This window comes from Fusarium solani (assembly GCF_023522795.1).
Source record: "Fusarium solani strain SB1 chromosome Unknown bctg00000001, whole genome shotgun sequence".
Classification (NCBI taxonomy): domain Eukaryota; kingdom Fungi; phylum Ascomycota; class Sordariomycetes; order Hypocreales; family Nectriaceae; genus Fusarium; species Fusarium solani.
Genome location: NW_027072156.1, coordinates 4,926,202 through 4,948,227, shown reverse-complemented (window position 1 = coordinate 4,948,227; position 22,026 = coordinate 4,926,202). Strand labels below are relative to the sequence as shown.

General features: G+C 49.4%; 9 protein-coding genes across 9 annotated transcripts; 1 reads left to right on the top strand and 8 right to left on the bottom strand.

The window, feature by feature from the left end:
* Positions 1 to 159: 159 nt before the first annotated feature.
* On the bottom strand, positions 160 to 4,928 carry MRS44_003667 (uncharacterized protein; the record flags this gene model as incomplete). The annotated part of the gene is made up of 9 exons (XM_065623284.1): positions 160 to 488; positions 550 to 770; positions 829 to 852; positions 906 to 1,340; positions 1,390 to 1,782; positions 1,845 to 2,943; positions 2,998 to 4,237; positions 4,291 to 4,444; positions 4,495 to 4,928. 9 exons carry the CDS (start codon positions 4,926 to 4,928, stop codon positions 160 to 162), a joined length of 4,329 nt encoding a protein of 1,442 aa, XP_065479356.1.
* A 1,217-nt stretch (positions 4,929 to 6,145) lies between these two features.
* On the bottom strand, positions 6,146 to 8,246 carry MRS44_003666 (uncharacterized protein; the record flags this gene model as incomplete). Its single annotated transcript, XM_046283014.2, has 9 exons — positions 6,146 to 6,269; positions 6,317 to 6,556; positions 6,607 to 6,737; positions 6,791 to 7,368; positions 7,417 to 7,477; positions 7,527 to 7,588; positions 7,636 to 7,779; positions 7,832 to 7,974; positions 8,029 to 8,246. The coding sequence occupies 9 exons, from the start codon at positions 8,244 to 8,246 to the stop codon at positions 6,146 to 6,148; spliced, it is 1,701 nt and encodes a 566-aa protein (XP_046137786.2).
* Positions 8,247 to 8,967: 721 nt separating this feature from the next.
* On the bottom strand, positions 8,968 to 11,254 carry MRS44_003665 (uncharacterized protein; the record flags this gene model as incomplete). Its single annotated transcript, XM_046283899.2, has 3 exons — positions 8,968 to 9,761; positions 9,976 to 10,017; positions 10,621 to 11,254. 3 exons carry the CDS (start codon positions 11,252 to 11,254, stop codon positions 8,968 to 8,970), a joined length of 1,470 nt encoding a protein of 489 aa, XP_046137785.2.
* A 361-nt stretch (positions 11,255 to 11,615) lies between these two features.
* MRS44_003664 (uncharacterized protein) lies at positions 11,616 to 12,692 on the bottom strand (the record flags this gene model as incomplete). Its single annotated transcript, XM_065623283.1, has 3 exons — positions 11,616 to 11,641; positions 11,837 to 12,508; positions 12,641 to 12,692. 3 exons carry the CDS (start codon positions 12,690 to 12,692, stop codon positions 11,616 to 11,618), a joined length of 750 nt encoding a protein of 249 aa, XP_065479355.1.
* Positions 12,693 to 15,023: 2,331 nt separating this feature from the next.
* Positions 15,024 to 15,361, bottom strand: MRS44_003663 (uncharacterized protein; the record flags this gene model as incomplete). Its single annotated transcript, XM_065623282.1, has 2 exons — positions 15,024 to 15,079; positions 15,145 to 15,361. The coding sequence occupies 2 exons, from the start codon at positions 15,359 to 15,361 to the stop codon at positions 15,024 to 15,026; spliced, it is 273 nt and encodes a 90-aa protein (XP_065479354.1).
* Positions 15,362 to 16,308: 947 nt separating this feature from the next.
* Positions 16,309 to 17,101, bottom strand: MRS44_003662 (uncharacterized protein; the record flags this gene model as incomplete). Its single annotated transcript, XM_065623281.1, has 2 exons — positions 16,309 to 16,379; positions 16,606 to 17,101. 2 exons carry the CDS (start codon positions 17,099 to 17,101, stop codon positions 16,309 to 16,311), a joined length of 567 nt encoding a protein of 188 aa, XP_065479353.1.
* A 981-nt stretch (positions 17,102 to 18,082) lies between these two features.
* MRS44_003661 (uncharacterized protein) lies at positions 18,083 to 18,987 on the bottom strand (the record flags this gene model as incomplete). The annotated part of the gene is made up of 2 exons (XM_046280850.2): positions 18,083 to 18,471; positions 18,522 to 18,987. The coding sequence occupies 2 exons, from the start codon at positions 18,985 to 18,987 to the stop codon at positions 18,083 to 18,085; spliced, it is 855 nt and encodes a 284-aa protein (XP_046137781.2).
* Positions 18,988 to 19,150: 163 nt separating this feature from the next.
* MRS44_003660 (uncharacterized protein) lies at positions 19,151 to 20,592 on the top strand (the record flags this gene model as incomplete). The annotated part of the gene is made up of 2 exons (XM_046280849.2): positions 19,151 to 19,369; positions 19,423 to 20,592. 2 exons carry the CDS (start codon positions 19,151 to 19,153, stop codon positions 20,590 to 20,592), a joined length of 1,389 nt encoding a protein of 462 aa, XP_046137780.2.
* Positions 20,593 to 21,000: 408 nt separating this feature from the next.
* Positions 21,001 to 21,858, bottom strand: MRS44_003659 (uncharacterized protein; the record flags this gene model as incomplete). Its single annotated transcript, XM_046275428.2, has 1 exon — positions 21,001 to 21,858. One exon carries the CDS (start codon positions 21,856 to 21,858, stop codon positions 21,001 to 21,003), a length of 858 nt encoding a protein of 285 aa, XP_046137779.2.
* Positions 21,859 to 22,026: the final 168 nt, after the last annotated feature.

Genomic DNA, 22,026 nt, shown 5'->3' with positions numbered 1-22,026 from the left:
TCATAGGAAGGTTTCTGAAAGAATCTACATGGTCACTTCAAACTACTTGATTCTGCTTTCGCACTCCCAGCTCGCGTCTTGAATCATAGATATGATAGAAACTGATTTCTTATGGCAACATTGTAGCTCTAATGTTTCCTTAAAAGCATACCCTCCTAACTATGTCTCTATGCTAGTAAAGAAGTTCTTCTCTCCCTCTTTGCAAACCACTCCCGCTCGTTGGACCAAGCTATCGCCAACAGCCAACCGCAGCTTCTCTGCAGTGCTTGGTGCATTCAACACCAAGGGCTCTGCGACCTTGTTCATCTCGCGAGCCGCCTTGACAGCTTCCCTCAGGGCGAAGAAAACCGAGGATCCTAAGAAGAGTGGAGGCTCTCCTGTACCTTTGCTGCTCTGGATAGAGCGGATCTTCTCCCAGCTGATCGGCTTTCCTTCCGAGTCATGTTGCAAAGTCGAAATGTTGAATACTTGGGGGATATCAGAGAAGCCTGTTATATGTCAGGAAAAGAAATATTGACCACAGAGCGCGTAGCTTGGGTGGATACTAACCTGGGATCTTGTATGTTCCAGGCCCTTTGGTAAAAAGCTCTCCGGTCTTTGTCCACAAGGACTCTTCCATTGTGAATAGACCTTGGCCCTGCACAAAAGCTCCTTCAATTTGACCATAGTCAAGAGCTGGGTTAATGGACCGGCCAATGTCCATCATGAGGTCAGTTCTAAGGACCGTAGAATCTCCAGTCAAGGTGTCTAGTTCGACCTCGGTGATAGCACTGTTGACAATCAAGTCAGCATACATAGGTCTCTGTGTTTCGCAAGTGTAAAACTTACACTCCTTGAGTCCAGTAGTAATACCTGTGCAGTAAAATCAGTACCACTGGGGGAAGCATAAAGACTCAGATACTCACATAGGCAGAGGATCCTTCCAGTTTCCCCACACATAACCAATTCGAGGCATCTTCCAGAAACCGTTTGCCGCCAGGTTGACTCTGTCGGAATACGCCGCATGCGCAATCTTGGATAGCGGCGCATCATAGCCGTACTTCTCTCGATACGGCTTCAGACGCTCATTGATCTGATCGCACGCATTCTTGACCGCCTGTCCGTTCAAGTCACTTCCAGAGGATGCTGCAGTGGGAGAACCGTTGGCGATCTGGTCAGTCTGTGACTCCTTGTTGTAAACCTCATCCACAGTGACGGCTAGCTCCTCGGCTGCAACTTGGGACATCTTGGTGTACAGGCCTTGACCCATCTCGGTGCCTCCATGGTGTAAGAGAACTGAACCATCCTCATAGATCTTGACGTAAGCTGCGGCCTGGTTGAGGCACAGAGCAGTTGCAAAGCTGAGGCTATTAGCGAAATGTCTAGGTGATACGAGATGGTGCAACATACCTGAGGCCAAACTTGGTTGGTATCTTGCAAATTCCTCGCTTCTTGTAGCGATTCTTTGAGTTGAACTCCTTGACTGCCTCCTTTCGCTTCTCGTAGTCGGAGGTAACAGTGAGCTGCTCCAGCATGGTAGGGACATGGAAGTCGTCTGTAATTTCCTGCAAGAATGGGGTTCGTTGCCCGATCTGGTACAAGTTTCGGGTTCGCAGATCGTCAATGTCGATGTTCAGGGCTTCTGAGATGGTATACATAATGTTCTCAGTGATGTACATGCCCTGAGGACCACCGAAGCCGCGGAATGCTGTGTTGCTGACGGTGTTGGTCTTGCAGACCCATCCTCGAACCCAGGCGTGTGGGATGTAGTAGCAATTATCGACGTGAGTACAAGCGCGATCCCTGTCGGAAAATGTCAGTACCAACAACGCCGAAGCATTCAATGCTGGATATGGGCTTCTTACATCACCGCTGAGCTCATATCAAGCGTATGGCCGGCATTGTTGTAAATATCCACATCCAGGACCTGAATCTTTCCCTGCGAATCAACGCCAACCTTCCAGTGCGATTGGAATGGATGTCGCTGGCCGCTGGTGGCAATATCCTCATCACGATTGAGCATCATGCGCACGGGACGAGACTCCTTGCGTGCTGCCAAAGCCACCAGCATGGCAATAGGGGTACTTCTTGACTCCTTGCCGCCATAGGCTCCTCCCATGCGACGGACGCGCATGTTGACCCGACTCATTGGGACGCCCAAGACCTGGGCCACAAAGACTTGGTTCTCCATGAGATTCTGTGATGAGACATAGACCTCCATGGAACCGTCCTCCATGTGGGGAATGGCAAGCGCCGCGTTGGTCTCGAGGTAAAAGTGTTCCTGGCCACCCATCCTGGTAGTGCCTTCAAACACATGCTCACACTTGGCAAATGTGTCTTCTAGTGATCCGCCCACGGCATCGCCCTTCCTCAGTTGCTTTCCATGCTTGAAGAAGCTGTTGGCCTTGATCGCTTCATCAATGGTAACAATGGAAGGCAGGGCATTGTAGTTGACTTGAACACGATCGACAGCTGCTCGAGCTTGCAGAGCCGATTCTGCATAGACTAGTCCGATTATTTGACCATAGAAATGAACTTTGCCGTCAGCGAAAAGCTCCTCATCACGAACAACTGGGCCCCAAGTGTTCTGGCCCGATGATAGACTGTTCTTGTCGAGATATCCTACCACCCCAGGCATCTCCAAGGCAGCTGTCCAATCGACACTGAGGATTTCAGCGTGTGCCATCTTAGACATTACTGGTGCACCGAAGAGTTCATTGTGCTGCCGAGGCATGTCATCAACGTACTCGGCCTCTCCTGTGCAATGCTTCAGTGCTGACAGATGAGGAACCGGCCGTCCTACGGTCCTGGTTCCCCTGTTTTTCATGGAGGCTGTGAAGTTGTCGCGATGGCCAGAGGATATTTCGCGGTGGATTTCTTGGATTAGATCGGGGTCGACTTCTGCAAGGCCCAGCTCACTGACAACCTCGTGCCAGAACCGGAAGAACATGGATATAGTCAAGACTGATCAAAGAGTCAGCTTCATCGCAACATCACTGGACTTTTAGTGTGACAAACCTCTGCGATAATGGGCCATGCCACCAGGAACACCAAAAGGCAGATCGAATTGCTCCAATAGCGCATCGATTGCTGCCTCCAGTGTAGCTGTGTCAGCCCATCGTTTGCCAGCAACGGCTTCTTGTGCCTTGGCGGCAATCACCGTAGTCGGAGCCATTCCACCAAAGGCGAAGCTCGAATGTTGCACCAAGCCATCTTGATCAAGACGAACTCTCAAGCCAGACGTGACAATAGCAATGTCGTCATCTTTTCTCTTGGCTTGCTTGTAGGCTTTTGTGATTTCCAGAGCATCTTCATCTGCCAGAGGGATGATGATTTGAGTGATGACTCCATCTTCAGGGAGGGCGGTAGTCCGGTAAGACACAAACCAAGAAGATAGGGGGATATTGAAAGCCCCGAGTTTCCGCGACAGCACACTTACCCTTGCTCCAGCAGCTAGAAGCACAGGTGCAGAATCTGAAATTGGGCTTGCAGTAGCGAGACTGCCTGCAAGACTGGCCACATTCCGAATCTGACGCCCGGCAAAGTAGCGGAGCTGCTTTCGGAGTGCCTCCAGGGGCAAGGCACGCTGGCCAAGTTTTCGATGCAGGTTGGTGCAAAGATCTTCCACTTTCGTCAATGACAGGTTGCCCGGAATTGTGATTTCCTTGAGGGCACCGAGCTCGGCTTGGGTCTTTTGACTCGGGTCTTCGTGGCTGTTTAACTCGGGGATATCTGCCGCAAAGACGGACACTCTGTAGTTCATCTTCTTGAATCTCACTTCAATCTGTGTCTCGCTTGCACCGCCCACGATTTTTGCCGAGGGATAAACCGCCTTCAACTCAACAAGCTGCTCCAAACTTGTCGGCCTAAACCAAAGTCGTCGCTCATCCCCGTAACAGATCGGCCGAGGCTCATACTTCCAAAGGGAGGGCGGAAATATCGGCTCAGTGGAAGCATCGTATGGCAAGAAGGTGGGCTCCGCGAATGCCTTGCCCGGTGAACTCGGTGGTGTAATTTCTGCCTCAGTCGGTTTGGCTGAACCGCAACCCTTGGCATTGGGATCATCTCGACAGCAGCCACCTGGTCGACCACATGACCCAGAGCCATTGGCAGCACGAAAAGCATTTGCATCAGTTTCCTCTGTGTTTGGAGTACTTGGGCCGGGAGTTTCTTTGTGGCCATTGCTTTCTGCAATGACTCCGTTCAAATCTTCGGTGATGAATGTCCGAGCGGCTTCGAGAATTGGCTTGTAGCCAGTCTGGAGCAGGTCAGCAACGTTCTAAATATGGGGAAAGTCTCAAGATGACATACACATCGGCAAAGATTTCCGTCTAGATGGCCCTGGAGCTCGACGTCGGAGTTGGTAAGATGGAATTTGCCATCCCGATATGAATTCCTGATCAGAGCGTACAAGCTCATAACAATACCAGGCGTGCAAAAACCGCATTGTGTGCCACTAAGACCGCTAGGTTAGATGTCATACCAAGTTTTAGAATGCAATTGGAAACGACATACTGCATCTTTGCCACTCGTTCTTGTAACGGGTGCGGGCGATGGACTGTACCAAGTCCTTCAATTGTAATCAGACTCTTTCCATCCAATCCAACAAGCGGATATAGACATGCATTGACAGCAAGGTGTCTGACGTGTCTGCCCGGCTCAGCCGTTTGCACGACAACGGTGCAGGCGCCGCAACCGCCTTCGCCACATCCTAACTTTGTTCCCTTCAAGGTATCTTGGGCTCGAATCCAGTCGAGGAGAACCCAGTCGGGGTTGGGATTTTTCACGGTCACGGGCCGTCCATTAACAAAGAATCGTAGCTCGGAGCTCTGGTAGGTCGATTTGATAAGAGATGAGAGCGCCTCGACGGAGCTCTTTGGTGAGCTGGCGCCATCGGTATCGGATGGGGGCGGCGAAGGAAGAAGGTCCAATGTCGGTGTGTTGTGCATATTGAATGGATGATTCGCTGAATTAACCTCAGAGAAATGAATAAATAGAGAGAAGGTTGGTCAGGAAGCGGCTGATCTGGCAGAAACAAGGAGAAGGGAAGTTTATGGCAAGCAAGTGACTTCAGCAACCCAATAACCGTCAAGTGGAAGCGACGTGAGCGGGAGCGTTGTAACGCACACTCAACCATTCGCTTCAAGCCACCCACTCCCGCTACCCGCCCGAGGTAACATTGACTTTCCTCTACAAACGTCGATCGGAAAGTAAACGAACATGCAGGGGTGGGGATGAGGCTGGAGATCTCCTATCCTGAACCCCCACTCCTGCTCATAACTGTGAAGTCGTTGCTAAGTTATGCACGTTTATCTATGCCGTCACTGTACTTAATCATCACATTGCTCCCTCGGCTTTCTTTTCTCTTTCCCCGTCCCCTTTCCACGTAACTTCTCCGCAAACCAACCTTGTGCTGGACACGGACCCCTCCGCTCGGAGGACGCCATGCAGAATTTCCAAACGCCACCGACAACGCTGGGGTCCAAGACGGAAACATCCGTTTATATAAGGGCTTACTCTGCTGGTCAGTTGGACAAGTTAATTGGGGGCTAGTGGGGTCGTCTCTCGAGAGTGGGATGCTTCCCCTCATTCGAGTCTTTGGTTACCAGATTGGTTGGTTAATCGGGACTTGAAGAGTGGAGGTAGCGAGACTTGCATTGCTCGGTACTTTGCTCACTATCTTACCCCGCATGTTCATTAACCCTCCCACTCCTGTTTCCACTTCCGTTGAGGTCTCTTATGATAGAGGCAAGTCCGGACGAACCGACGATATGCATTTTTAACAAAAAGACCAGTAAGGGAAAAGGAGAATGTCTCTATCAGCGTAATCAAGGAACTTGTTGAGGCGCTAATTGGACCTCGGCTTGCGAAAGACAGAGGCATATCAATCCTCTGGTCTGTGGCAATTTGGCTGCAGAGAGGTGCGCAGGGTTAAACTTGAGAGTGGAGGTAAATTCTATATAATAGGTACTTGCATAAACGTGCTTAGGTGAGCTAAGCCCGTTCTTTATCTAAATACAGCGATATGTGAAGAAGAAATTATGGCTGTGCACTGATCTGACTGCATTCCGTCCCAATTAACCTTTGGCAGTGACATTCGGGAGCTCTGTCTGATATTGATCTCAACACGATAATTCAATGCAAAAAGGATGTCTGAGGAATGCCGCTAGTAGGCGAGGCAGCTGGGAACTCCGGCACGGAGATCAGTCGAATCCAGAGCCGGGTAGACGTAGCTAATCTGGTCAAGGAGGAACGACAACGGAACCGGCATTCCATGAGTAGGCACGACACTACACGAGGTTAGCATTCGCAGAGTCCAACGATGGGGTTGACTCACATAGTGTTGCTGCTCATACCGTCAGCAACAGCTTGGTTAAGCCAGCCGTAAGCAAAGTGAGGGTCAAAGTGCGTAAGGGTGGAGAAAGAGTCGGCCTCGTAGGCCAACATGGTGCTGTTAGCCGAAGGGCAGCGGGTGGTGACGATGGAATACGACCAGTCAACGGAGTGGGGAGCCTCCTCGTGCCAGATGAAGCGAGCTTGCATCGTGCTGTCGGCGTGAATGTATGGCTTGCCCTCACTATCAAGGCACATTAGATATAGATCCATCGAGGGTTGGAAAGAACTCACGTAAAGGTGACGAGTTCAGCACCAGGGATCTGCTTCCAGTACTTGGCTGCAACCTCAGGAACGATGATCTTGGCTCCTAGAGCGACATACTTGTGAACATCGTAGCTATGGTCATGGTGATGGTGTGTGAGCTTGGCTAGTTAGTAAGGGATCATCCAAGCGAACAGGTGGGTAGAAATCTTACAAAGACGTGGGTGATTGGCTTCTTCAGGTTCTCCTTGACCCATCGAATCACGAGGTCTGTCTGATGAGGAGGGGCCTCATACACAATAACGCCATCCTCGAAATCCAGAATGAGATGCTCCACGATTGGGCTGTTTTCAACCAAAAGTTTGTGGGCGTTGGGTAGATCGGGGCCAAGTGTCTCTGTGGTGATGTTGTCATAAGTTCCTGTATAGGGACCGCTCCAGAGGGCATTGATCCAATACTCTCCAATCTCTGCGTGCGAGTATTCCGGAATCTTGGCGGGAGCAGCCCGAGGTGTGGCACTCTTGCTCTCCTCTAGGCCTTCGAAAAAGTCGGCAGAAAAGTCAGGGTTTGGGATGACTCTTGAAAAGTCGGTTTGCTCCACGATGGCAGTGCCATTCTGGAAGACAAAACGGTGGGTAGGAAATTGGATTCCGTCAACTTTGGTGTAGTTGTAAAGACGTAGGTCACTCTCTGTTCGGCCAAAGATGGCATGGTCTTCAAAAGAACGGATGACGTAAGGCAGCTTGGTCTTGAGGTCGAAAGCGACGATAATATCAAGATGCTGATCGTGAACTGAAGGCTTGAGTCAGAAGAGTTCTCGGTTACATTGGCTCCACGTACCAGCTGGGAAATCGACGTTGTTGATAGTGATAGTGGTTCGGGTGAGTCGATGCTTCTCCATCTAGTAGAGCATTAGCAACACATCCTGGGCGACAGCTAAGATCACCAACATCTAGTAAGAGTCTAGGCGACATCTTGTGAGCCTGGAACAAAAGGTACTCGGCAAGGGCAGCTAATCGAGATGAGTGTATGTCCAATAAGAGCTGTCAAGGAACTCACAGTCTGTGTAGCCGGCAGTCACATTTCCAGGCAAGAATACGAGATCGTTACCCTCATTGTAGCAAGCATATCCCTCAGGACCATCCTTCATGACAAGTGAGAACTGGACAGGTGGGATAGATGGCGTTCCAAAGGCAAAGTAGTCTATTGATGGGTTAGATGGAAGGTCAGTTTGCGCTTGAGGGCGAATTCCTACCAGAGACTTGGTAGTTACGATCAATCCTCTGAGAGAAACCATCTTTGAAAGAGTACGAGATGTTTTGGGTACCATGAGATACCACGTATCGGTCTTCGTGGAAAAGGTTGTAGTTCTGCATCAAAGTGCTGATGCGAAAGATCCTAGGTTTTTGGTCAGCTTCGTTCGGTCTCTATACGGATTCAAACGTCTCCTACTCATTGGACTCATAGGTGACTCCATGCAAGTTCTGCAGGGCCTTCCTGCCACCGATAGCTTTGATAACTTGGTTGAGAAGGAGGTTTGCAGTTTGCACTCCTCCATCACTGCCATTCCGGGGATAAACATGGGAGGATGAGCAGCTGCCACAAGCTAGAGCGGCTTGGGGTAAACAAAGGGCAGCAGCGAGAGCTGCGGTTGCAGTTGATAAAAACATTGCTGGAGCTTAGACGGGCTGGAAGTACGGTTGTGTTTGTGAGATACTCCTAAGCAAGATAGCAATACGGCAATCTCTTTATATGCAGAGCTGAATCATGCATCTCAACCATCCTAAATTTGATTCCAAACGGCAATCATACTATCCCAGGCCATCCTTGACATTATTAATCCGACCCTGGCTGTGCTGATCCGACTTCGCGGTGCGAGTTGACTTTTCTACCGCTATTTCTTTGTAATCCATTGAGGCTAGGTAAGATACAGCGGTAGAGGCCCCCCGAAATATAACTTCTTTAGTGGCGGAGCGGGCATTCATAAGGACCGCTGGCAATGCTTTAGTAATGCCCAAGACCCCGGATCTCATCGCGGACCTTTATAACTTCCGCAGTGCGGGTGGGTATAAGCATAGCCTCCATTCCTCCGTTTTACGAGGACTCAATGACTTATAATTATGTTTGTTTCAAGTATCTCAGGCGCCATTAAAGGGAGGAAATCATTTCTTAAGCTGTTTTGCTTTCTAATTTGCAGGTTTATTCTTGGCTTTGATGTGGATGATTCGGAGACTCTGGGCTGGACACTGAAGTAGAGAAAGTCTGGGTATGCTGAGAGCCAGAACTGAACAGATCTTTCTGTTCTATTTTCTAGCATCATCAATCTGGTCTCCAATCGCCTCCAGATGGTAAAAGATACTCAGAGTATGGGCATTTGCATATACCATCTTGCTAGTAAAGTCGCAATTTTTCGGCCTCGATTCTCCAAGCCGCTCGTTGTGCCCTAGTCTCGTTCTGCTTCTTCAAGCTCCATGACTTTGACTTTTCCTTTTTCGTGTTTTTCTTCCCCTTCTTGCGCACTCTGCTGTTGATAATATCGCAGTATTGGTCTGGTATTCTTACTAGGCATGGGTTTGGCTCTGGAGCCGATGATGATACTGTTTCTCTCAATTGGTCGACGACAGCCTCTTTTCTATCAGGGCATCGGTAAGTTGCTAACAGTAATGCAGCTTTGAGGGTAAAGTTGGCATCATTCCCAGCACTGTGTAGTCGATTGAATGGACATCCAAGCTTTTTCAACAAGGCGCGAAGTTTGCATGGCCAAGGCCCATGCACCGCGTTTGCAACTTGGACGGTGTTGATAACTTCGATGTTGGGGTGCGCAAGAGTATATCCAAGAGCATGGAATATATCAAGTTCATTCTCGATTGCATGGCCAACAAGGATTATTGACCGATCTTCAGGTAGCGCTCTGTCAATTTGACACACAAGTTCGGCCGGTTGTATTGTCGTCGACTCCCCAAAGGCAAACCTATTGGAGGCTTTCTCGACGTAAGACTCCGAGCCTGTGATATAGTTTTCAGTCGTGATTAGGTCCTGTCCGTCTTCGATAGGCTGGGACAAAACTTTGGTGTCGAATGTGGCGATGCCAAGCTGTGAGTCCTGACTTTCAACAAAGCCATTCTTCAAGTTGTTCGTCTTCTCAAAGTCGATCGCCGCTACGATAGGCGACGGTTGGTCCGATTCTGATAGGCCAAGAGCTGTTTGCAAAACTTGCAGCCCGTTCTTTGAAATGCTTGCACGCCACCAGTGGCGAGCGCGTGATGATGGAGACATATTCGCACTCGCGGGTTAAGGGTAGATGGGTGTTGGATGTGGCCCCTAGCTCAGAGGTGAGAATTGGGATTTGACTGGCTTGGGCGGTTCCTTTGAGGTGATCGTTGAGGCCGGTTAACGCACCATTAAATGGTTTTAGAGTCGTAAAGACCTTAAGGTTTGCATCTGCATGTCGCAGAGTTGTGTGTTGCTCGGTGGAGCGCAGGCAGAAAGTAATAAAATCTTCCTACCAGTTAGCTTTCCATAGCTACTGCCTTGCAGAGGCTTCTTATATCTAACGTTTGGTCTTTTTACGGTATTGAATTTTATTAGCGTTACTGTACATAACGCATGTTACTTTTTGCTCCTCTAACTATCACTTGTGCCTCAGTCGTGTTTGAGCAGCCCGTACCCTCTGTGGACTAATAGCATGTATCCAAGGAACGTGATGTTGGCGTTGTTGGAATCACCTATTCTGGAGTGGGAGAGACTGGGGATTTAGTTTGTCTGTTACTTGGCTGCAGTGGTCCTGTTATTCCTCGGCCAGTGGGCAGGCGGTTTGTCGTGGTTGTACTACCCATATCAAACCTCTCATAGATGGCGGATGTATGGCACTGCTGAACGATGTTCCATGCCAGCTAGACACGTTTGAGTTCGAGTAGCCCACTTCGGGAGGCAATGAAGCAAAATGAAGTTACAAATGCGATATATGAGAAGAAAAACATGATCAGGTATGTCGACACCATATACACACAAAGCTCATCAAAGCCATCAACTCCCATAGCCTACCAAATTCTCCCGTCATTCCGCTCCCTAGAAAACATATTTCGCCAATCTTGTATGGGCTCCAAGAGTCGTCTCGAGCCCAGACAGCCACAATCTCGCCATCGCTGGTGGAACGTTGGGTACCGTTATCTTTGGCAAGGTCTTGTGATCCACCATCCAACCTCACCAATTTCCAGCCAGCGTTTGCGCCCATGCTCTTAACTTCGCTGCCGCGAGACTGACGCCACTCGAATCGCTCGATAGGCTGGGCCTCTCTAACCTGCATGCCAAACCAGTATGTCTCTCGTTTGCTGCTGATGGTACAAGACCGCAGCAATTCTTCTCGGGTATCAAGGGTCTCTCCGGGGAACGAGGGAAGACATATGCGAAAGTCCTTCTTCCACTTGCCAACGCCCGTGGCTGTTGCAAGAACTGAATAGGATGCGTTTGGGCCATCGTAAAGGATGACGTCGTAGGAACCGTTGTGAGGCGCGTGGACCGCAAATGTGAGTCCCGAGTTGGCATCACTGAGAAGGAGTTGTGTTTTCAAGGTAGCTCGCTTTTCAAACGTCATGGAAAGCCTTTGGGGGATGCCTTTGCGAGCCGTTTCTGGCGATATCTGCGGGACGAGAGTGTGTTCTGACTGTGCGTTGCCCATCGTGAATGGTATTGCCTCATCATGAGTATACCTTTACGTGAAGCGAGATACTGACTGAATTTATAGCTTCTTATGATAAATTCTATAGCACGTTGAGGATCTGCGGCCCTAGTCCCCGGGTCTTGTTTATCACCTGATGCTAGCCGACGGTCTCGTATTTCGCGTTCGCAACAAAAATCGCGCGATACAAGCATGCTTGCAACGTCACACGCCACCGCATTCCGTCAAGACCAAGATCTATTAGTATCATTTTTGTAGAAAACTTCTTGATCTATACATCAATGAAAACAATAGAAAATAGCAGTGACCAGGCTATGCCAAATCTGCCGAACTCTAGTGATTTGTTGAACATGAAGTAGATTTAATCGGTGAAACTAACAACCTGATCTAATTCAGCAGTTAATTATGTCACGGAACGCTTTCAACGCTTCTTCCCTTGTCTCCTGATTCATGAGCTCCGTCTCGGAATGAGCAGGTATGTACCAATGCGCAAACTTTTCCGCTGCCTCGTGTAATAGAGGTATCATCCTCTCTGGCCCAGGCCAGTGATCAGATCCCTACTGCTCTATGCCCTGGCCGTACATTCTACCAAAACTGTCCATCGCCCGGGCAAGTGGTTGACTTCAGTAGGTGCTTCATGTTTTCCTCCCAACGTGTCCTCAATCGCTTCCAAGATGGCAAACTCCAAAATGTCACGCACCCACCTGTGCCCTTCTTCCACCTCTGAGAGGGGAGGGATGAGATCAAGCAGTGATTTCCCCACATGTTCTACGATGAACCGGTGTTCATCGCTGAGCTTGCCCCCTGGCTCTGAGACATCCTCTCCAAATGCATTCCGGCATTTTCGCTGCAATAGGTGTTGGAAAGCCCGCATCCTAGTCAGCCGGTTGGTGTTGGAAACCTGGCAGATTGCTTGGGCGAGGCCATTGAGTTGAAGGCAAGCGGCCCTAATCCACGAACCGTTGCGCGATAGGAGGTTTTCAAGCCGCGAGAACTCATCGTCCGTCCCAAGTTCGACAATAGACTCAGGATCCAGAAAGGGATGCCGACCGAGCTGCTCAGTCGTTCCCATCAGGTATGCTGCGTCTCCAAGTAGGTTGGCCAACTTCAGCCAACGTTGGGACGACTTGGCACAGCCCATTGCTCCATGTGCGCCGCTTATCGCTTCATGGGCCTCATATACTTGAAGGTTCACATCGTACCACATGGCTATACGCTGCCCCGAGAGGTTCCTGTCATGATAGGCGCAGCGTCCTGGGATCCGGTGTAAGTAGCGTGAAAGAAAAATCATGAAACGGAGGGAAGAAGGACGAAGAGACCCGTTGGGCAGATAAAAAGATGCCCCATTTTGTATGATTGGCGTCTCAGTCATTGACAAAAGCCCACCAAAGAAGCGGCGTGCGGCTTCATTTCGTTGCTCCCTCGTTTTGGGGATCATGATTCGTTCGGCCTCACCTTGTTGGCAGAGCCTAACGCTGTCGACCAAGTCCGCGGGTGAACTGGCAGCTGTATGGTCCTGGAAATTAACACGAGGTTAGCCTCATAAAATTAAGGCCCTGATCATGAAGGGGGTTCAGAATGAACTCGGCTTTGAGTTTTCGGGTTAGACGCCTATCAGACGCGCCAACCTCAATCCAGCACCACTTCCAGCAGGCGATAGAAGCATCATTGTCCTAAGTGCATCCTGGCATGTAACCATTTCGCCACGAGCTCCCGCACGTTGCGGACTTGCTCTTTGAGGTCAATTTGACGATGATCACACTGGAAATCGGGGTTCAAAATGAATGCGCCGTGAGGGGGTGATTCATTTTTAATCACGTATGCACAGAACAGGATTTTGGTACGAGACGTTGGCCAACCTAATTTTATGCGCCAGCATGTCCCTCCTCAAAACGTGATTCATTTTGAACCCCGTTCATGATCAGGGCCTAAGGACATCAATGCGGTGATTCATAAAGCAAGCTAACCACGAGGGGCGTTAAGCTTTCAGGGCCAGTTCAGGTTAAGACTTAAAACGCTAAAACAAGACAATGTCAGGTGAACTATCTCCAACAACCTACGAATTGGTGGCAGGGGAACTAAGTGCCGGCACCCGAAAAAATATTAACCAAGTTGTGAATTTAGCTTTGACTAAACAAGTTCGCTTTGGCTAAGAAAGCTTCGTTCGTCTCGTAAAAGAAATTTCCATATTTATCCTGTTAGGCAATCTGTTTTTCATCCGAGTCTTCTTCTCTTTTTTAATACATGTACATATCCATGCTACAAATGAACAGTCTGGTACGCTTGTTTTGGTATATACTGACCAATCGAGGACTACTTAGCTCCGAAGATGTAGAATAAGCTGGCTAAACCTTTGTTGTTCTATGGTTCTTAGTCTGTGGTTTCACCCTGTCAGCTCTAGAAGATAGAGACAGTCGTAAGGTTAAAGCCGTTGAGCAAGGGGCACCAGTCTAGCTTAAAAGCATTACAAAAGTGCCGGCTTTGGCTTGTTCCGCTTAATCAGCCGGGGTGCCAGGACTCTTTCCCAAATGTACCAATTTGGCGGTGGGCATTGGAGTAGCTTCGAGTTGGGATAATTACCAGAATTTGGGTACTACAAGTCTATGATATATCTACGTAATCAACCAGTCCTATCAAATAACAGTCTTAATTATGCATGTTTGCGCGCTTAAATGTCAGCCCCCACTCACGCCCCCCTCTTTATAATTAATGGTAGTCTCCAAACTCGCTCGTAAACCACTCTGTTGGCCATGCAACTGAGGCTTGTATCTGTTGTCACATACACAACCTCCGAGATCATACCTTGGATCGCTGAGATGTATCGATGCTCTCGCGGTATTGAATTAGGAATCTTTGGGTCGTGTATCCTACCTAGCACTTCTCAAGAGCAGTCCGCCAATTGGAATAGAATGACCCTTCAGTATCTGAGCAGAACCATTCACGCCACCCATAAGTTCATACTCGGGGCCTGCACTGAATCATAGGTCGAGGTCGACCTCCCTTGCAGGCATGGGTTATGCCATATACCTGGTGGATATAGAAAGGCAAAAGAGGCCCTACACGCTCAACCACTACTTCAATAATAACCTGCAAAAAGCACGTGGCAATAGAATATGCCAAGAAATAACCTATCGGTGTTCAGAAACTAAGCGGTTGTGTTCGGGCTGCAAGAGCCTTACCGAACGAGAAACACGACCAATTCGAAAGCATCGCCCATCAGGACAATAACAATTATGCTTTGGGCACTGTTGACTGTAACATGGCCCACCTTCTTTGACCATTGTCTTGGGATTGCCGATAGCACATCCCACTTAGTCGGCACAAGACCCTCCTAAACCGTCACGGACCCTGGCACGTTCCTGAATTGTGTTCAAACTCTAATAACCCATCTTCTTTTCCAATGCTTATCATCCCTCTCTATCAGCGCGCACTCTGAAACGGCCGGCAGTCTTTCTTATTGCGCAGGGGTAAGGCAAGAACGACAACCGTCCAACGAACTCTATGGACCACGAACCAAGCCACCAGAGCGGGTATCGCAAATGAAAGAGCGAAAGAGAGATAAGAATATCCATCGTTATGGGATAACGTGCATGGTAAGCATGCGAAGCGCTTTTCCCTCTTACGCATAGCTTCTTGTCTTATCTAAAGATTCTCTAACCACTAAAAATATCTGGCCCAAGTATCGAGGCTAGAACCATTCTTGCCATTCAGGCCCTTCAAAAGGATCCAAAGCTAAGCGTCCGACGCGCAGCAAAGCTCCATAAGGTCTCTAAGCTAAGGCTCCGTCGCCGGCGAAACGGCATTTAAGCTCGACGCGATTAAACCCTATTATGATGATTATGTGTTTACTAAGGGATAAACTTCTTCAAGCGGGCAGAGTCATCAATGACCTGGAATGTCTAGTAAAGCGGCATCATCAATCTGATCAAGGTCCATGAGAGACGAGAAGTCAAAGTCGCAAGGCTCAAAAGCAGACATGTCGAGATTGTCTAAGAAATGCGAAGCCTCAGGGCCGTTCGGATCAACGGTGTTGACATGCCGGGACGGTTGGGCATCTTCTGGAAGGGAGGGGACCTGAAGACCCCAAGGATCTGGAGGAGGTGGCATCTTGATTGATGAACTGCGTGTCTGTTTGAGGGATCATGGGATGGATGAGGAGCTTCTGATACCTTGGTTGAAGACAGTTTGAGGGCGAACTACAAGGTTGCCTTATAACCTGTTCAGCCAATGAGAGGAATCATCGGTGAGGGACATGAGACATGGACGCCAGGGGTCGCTACACATACCCAATAAGATCAATTATCGGTAGAGATAAGTGGAGCTAGCTAAGCTGAATCTGGTAGTGGACAAGGGCCATTCTTCTTGGATTGCTTGTGGCACTCAGGGGCTTCAAGATGCCTTGGAAGAGTGCGAGTCGTAAGCAACAGTACCCTTCAGGCTCAACCCATTCTTGTTGCATGTCTATATTAATCACTTTGATGACCAATAGAGACTCGTTAAACCACACCCACTATCCACGTGGAGCTTGTAGCATCAGGTAGACGGAGCCGGGAGGCAAATGGCTTAACAGCACCAATTCGGGATGTAACATCAACTGCCAAGGGTATGGGCAATCCTATGCTACTAATCACAATTACTTACCCAAGGTCTATGTCACTCGGAACAGGCACAATAGCGTAATGAGTGAATCTTTAGATATGGGAATGACCGGACTGGATCGACGGGCAGGGATGATAGAGACAAATTATATATTATGGAAGAGTGACGAGATAAAAATCACTACACTCAGAGCACGATTGTATAGTTCAGGGTCTAGGACTATTATTCACAATAGGTCTAATTCACTTTCCACTGTGTTAGCATTGGGATATGATGCTATGATGTGTTGACAATGGGTTCTTTATTATAGTTGAAGCCCGGCCCTTGATGGGTTAACTAAGCCAGAAGATCCTAATTCACTTTCATGCCGTCATACTTGTTATGAAAAACAGGGAGACTAATGAAAGAGAATAGTCCGCGGATGGCAACTTGAATTTCATCTGTGGCAGTCGCTCTTACGGTGTGTATGATGGGGGTCCAACAAGGAAGCCATAAGCATTGCCATTCAAAGAAAGAATATGCTTATCTGAATCAAATCTAGTCATGATGTGACTGTAATTGTGAAAGGGGAACATGCCAGACATATGAGTGCCCTAAAAAACGACTAATCCCCCCTCGAATGTCCATACCGACAGAGAGCCGTACTACCACAAGTGCCTAGACTCCACCCAGGCTACTCCAAAACACGGAACCTTGGCCCCGTCACCCCAATATCCCAACGAACCTCCACACGGTCACCGACACCGACATACTCAACACCAATGAGCTGTCCAGCCGGACAAGGGATCTTTGGCCATCCCTGGTAGGCCATGATCCAGGTAGCATTCCCTGGCTTCGGGACCAAGATACGGCCGACATGGTTGTCTCTGCTCTTGGCTTCTGCCCATTCAGCAATATCGGCAACGGAGAATGTTCGAAGACCGCTTGGGGGTCCGACCAGGTGAAAACGTCGAGAGTCTGTGTGCCTGTGGAGACATCTCGATCCCAGAGCTCAAAGATGAGTTCGCAGGTCTTGCCTTCTGTGCTTTGGTCGAAGTTGAATGTGACAATGGTGGTTGTCTCGTCCGCAGCTTTGCCGTTCTTGACGATCAGAAGCTGATCCTGGGGGTCTTGAACGATCTTGCCGCTCTGAACCCAGCGTCGGTAGGTTCCCGCAGGGAAGATGATGTCTTCAAATTGGCGGGCTTCAAGGGCTGGTGCGGCCAAGGTGACAGCCGCGGTGGAAAGGAGGAAAGCAAGAAGCTTCATGTTGACTTTGGGGGGATGGAGAATTTGCTTTGAGCTTGATGGAAGCGGTTGAGAGGATGTTGATTGAAGATGGGCAGATACAGAGAGCAAGTAGGATTGCCACACTTTTATACCTCGATAGGTGTGATCGTTTCCGCACATCCGCACTATGAGGCCCTAGACATGGAGGATGCCTCGTATAATTCGGGTCTATCAATGACGAAAGATCTTATTACAGATGCACACAGCCAATGTCAATTGATCAACCCACATTTGCAGATCCTTCGGGCCGCGCAGATCTCCGTTGCTGACCGGATATCCAGAACTTGACTTCGAAGGAGAATGCTCCCGAGTTATACAGGCGGATATCCGCGAACACTCATGAACATGTTTCCATTTGGGAACCAGACACTGTATTCAAACAGAGCAAGTATAAAATTGTATTTAAGAGTGCAGCTCAAAGAATGTTAATTCTTAACGATGTTATGCATAACCTAGACTCATCAGCTCGGAGAAATTGTTCAAGCCTCGAGAGGGGCACCTTGAGACGTCATTGGCTAGGCATTGTGTCTAAATATACCACACTGAACCACCTATTTTTAACCACACCAAGTACACTTTTACTGGGTGAGTGCAGGCAGGTGACTACTCAACAGCGCGGCATTAACACTCAGCTCGTCTTCCCCTCAGAGATTTGCGCCTTGGCATCAAGACCAAGCCGGGATGTCACCCTCCATCGACCGCATGGCTCAGTAAGACGGGCTAACTTGAAGCCACCGTGCTGCACATTCTTCAAAATAATCTTACATCATGGAAATTGTATCTCCATCTTTATGCTGGCGTATGTTGGCACGAATGGCTGACTTGGTATGACTGCCGCCGAAGGGGTGTTCGTTCCGGTGTTGTCCGGAGTGATAAAGAGAGCATTCAGGCCAACACTCACAAAGTCCAGGGAACCTCTACTTCAATAATGGATACTCGAAGTTGGATTCGCTGTTGAGCTTAAACCTCCCTTGACTGATAGTGCTTGCTCGCATTATCACTTATACTGCTCGTCTCGGCATACGTTGTACCCTCTGCTATGATGCCCTTGGAGCTGGACGTCTCATCCTCCAAACGTCGCCACTTTCCCCCGCTGCCATTTACCGACATTCTACCCTTGCCGCTTGGCGTGAGATTATCAAGCTGTGTCCCTCCCACATTCATCTGTCCTCCTCCAATCGTGTGGATTTGTTGACCGCTCGACGCGTTGCCAGCTGACTGGCCTTTGGAAGCACCACGACTACGGTCGAAATATCGGGTAAACAATTTCCGGAGAGACGGGAGGGATGCTGCGATGATGGCGATTCCACTCTCCAGTTGACACCAAAGGGAAATATGGCCGTTCCAGTCTGCGAATGTCAGTCAGAGAAGATGGTTGTTAACGGAGTAGTCGGCTCACATAGTTTGTCCTTTGTAGCCGGGTAGTACTGAAGGTAAGGCGCCCTGACGATCGTAGCCGTACTTGCAAGAGCACCCAGTCCTAGGATGAGCATAACGATTCTCTTGGACCGCCGATTCATCTGCAGCTTTCGTACCACAAAGTAGGGCAAGATGGCGCAGCACCAGTCTGTCACAATGCCCACCGCCGTCCAAACGTATCCAATGATGACAACTCGATTGAAGTCACCACATTTTCCAAGCAAAGGGTTCCAGTATGCTCGAACGGGCGTGCAGTACGTAAGAGAAGCGACGATTCCAACGACTGCCATGACCGTGGCTAGCAGTTGCATGATGTAGAGCGTCCAGCGATACTTTGGTACGACGGTGATTCGAAGTAGCATGAATACGATCGGCGCTTTGATCAATGGCACCGTGGTTCCATAGGTGACCTGGGAGTAGAGCATGTACTCGGCGCATCGGACCATGACAAGATCGTTGAGTTTGTCGTCCCTCGTTCCATGGAGGATTGAGGCTATTTCCGCATGTCCACGGTCAAAATGGCCCAACGCGCAGTTCCATCCGATATTTGGTTTTGTGTCTTAGGTTCTAAGAACTGCTTTTTTATCGGAAACTTGTCCGTATTTCAACATGTTGAATTTGTTTGGCTGGGGTACAGCTGTCCCGGAGGCTGGCGACAAAGTCCTCCCTCTCCACTTCTTCGATGATACGCCAGTCTGGAGATCGTTCATTTTGTATTCCTTGTTTGTTTTTGAGGACGTACTCGATACGGATAAAATTCGCCACTCATTGGAGGAGCTGGCCCAAAGGGAGGGTTGGCAGAAACTGGGCGCTCGCCTTCGACGAAACGTATAGTAATCCACGCTTGTTTACTCAATACATATTTACTGACTTTTGCTCAGTCCAAAAGCGTTCTCGAGTATCACATCCCCGCCGACTTCAACCAAGACCGGCCCTCGATCGCCTACACCCATGTGCAGCATGACACGCCGATAGCCGACCACCCCGTCGCGGGTCAAATACCCAGGTCAAGCGCAAGACCCTCAATACTCGGTGACCCCGACCAATTCTTGAGCCTCATGCATCCTGAAGGAAGTCCCAAGAAATTAGAAGACTATGTCAATGCGGAAAGACCCCAGCTTGGTCTACACACGGTTTCTTTCAAGGATGCCACTCTCGTCTCCATTTACTGGCCTCACATCATGTTTGACGCCATGGGCAAGAAGGCTCTTTTGACTGCGTGGTCATTGACACTTCAAGGACGACAGGACGAAATTTTGCCTCTTTGTGGCGCCGATAGCGACCCTCTGACAGAGCTTGGTTGTCATCCCACCGAGCCGCACAAGTTGGCAGATCGTCAACTCTCCACGTTAGGTCTAGTTCGTTATGGCCTTAACCACATTACAGAGTTCGCATTACGCGGGAACGAAACTCGAATTGTATGCTTTCCAGCTGCCTTTATGGACAAGTTGAGGGAGGAAGCAATGCGGGATGTCTCGGTGGACAGTTCCAGTGACGAAGACACATTCCTCAGTGAGGGTGACATTCTATGCGCTTGGTGGACTCGCATAGCCATGTCACATTTGCCTCAAGACTCGGAGGCCAACGTTATTCTATACAACGCTTATTCCCTTCGTTCTGTCCTTGCCAGAGACTTGCTACCAGCCGGCACCTCATACCTCTCAAACGCCACAGGGTTCATTCATACGCCTCTCACCGTCAAAGAAATATTCACAAAGCCTTTGGGCTACATCGCTTCTCGCATAAGACACTCTATCTCAGAATACGGAACAAGAGAGCAGGTCGAGGCGTTCATGTCGATGGTCAGACAGTCACAGGCTCGAACACCCCCATTCTTTGGGGATCCCTCGATGCACATGGTTACATACTCGAACTGGAGCAAAGCCAAGATGTTTGAAACCGACTTTTCAGCGGCGATAAAGCCAGATAGCCCGTCGCCTTCTGAGGGGCACGTGCCAGGGAGGCCGACTTACATCCAGAACTGTCAATATGGCTTGACTCTTCCCAACGCGTTCCCCATCATGAGCAAGGACACTCATGGGAACTATTGATTATCTGGATACTTGAACAAGGGTAATTGGGACAAGATTAACGAGATACTCAATAATATCGGAGGTAGATTCTGGAGCAACGAAGGCGTATGAGGCTGTTCACGGAGGCCTGTGCTCATGAACTGGGTAATTACAGGATAAGTGGTGCTTGAGGTTCCTATTTACTTTACATTACCAGTACAAGTAACAATCTGCTATCTTACATGTCTCTCTCGCTTGTTCGTCCAATGAATTACACTTTGGCGTTCAAGGCGCCATCGATAAGTCCCCAAGTGTGATCCGCCACCTTCTTCATCTGCTCTTCGGTCCAGATAGCCTTCTTGGCAAGGAGACGTCCCTTGTTATCTATATTGCTCCAATATCTCCCCTCCTTCTCTCCTGCCGCGCAGCACTCGGTCGCCCCATTCATCAAATATTCGGCACAAGTTTCCGGTGACACGCAGACCAGGTTGGCTCCAACTCGGCCCACCGTCCGTAGATACCAGGGAAGCTCTCTCCATGGCCTGAACTGACACCTCCAGGCCATGCATGTACGAAATGCCTTCGACCAGCGCCGTTGGATGTCTGTTGCGCCGCAAAGTACTGGACCATAGCGTCGTTCATGGACATGCAATGATCTGCCGCCTTGCCGAGACTAAAGTGCGTCTTAAGGTCGAGATCCTCCCAAATGAGCTTATCAGGACTTCCAAGCCAACCATCAAACACGATAATAACCTTGCCATCTTCACTCATCGTTGGGAGAAGCTCACGTATGAGAAGCTGTTTGCCGTAGTAGTGCAGAGCCATCTTGCGATCGATGCCCTCGGCAGTCTCGGTTCTCCCAGCCATCGTCATGATACCCTGAGTCATGATGAGGAGATCAAGTTTCTGGCCCTGAGCTTTGAAATCATCCGTGTACTGCTTGATCTGGCGCATCGACGTTGCCTCGAGGGGTCGAAAGTTGATGTTGGCGTGTGGAATGTTTTGGGGTTTGGTGCGGCCGCTGATTGTGACGACTGAGGTGCTGGCTTCGGCGGCGACACGGGGTTTGGTGCGGCCGCTGATTGTGACGACTGAGGTGCTGGCTTCGGCGGCGACACGGCAGGCCATGGCGTAGCCGATGCCGCTTGTGCCGCCCACTACTAGAGCTCTTGTAGTCATTTTCTCCCACTTTTCAGGGCTCTGAGGAGTGGTTTGATCGTACTGGGAGAAAGGAAGTTGAAGGCGGAGGGGGGAATGGAAGCTAACTGTGTTTTGTTCAACTGGCTGTTGGCTGAGATCAGCCATCCCCAGCCACATAAATTTGCAGCGAATGTTCAATGTCCAGGCACGGTGTCGACGCGGCGACAAGTCACATCGTCTTCAAGGAGACCATGTTTCTGTTCCTACACTGGGTCATGTCTTAGGCAATTGAGATGATACCATCGGCTCAGTTTTACCACTCGTTTTAATGAG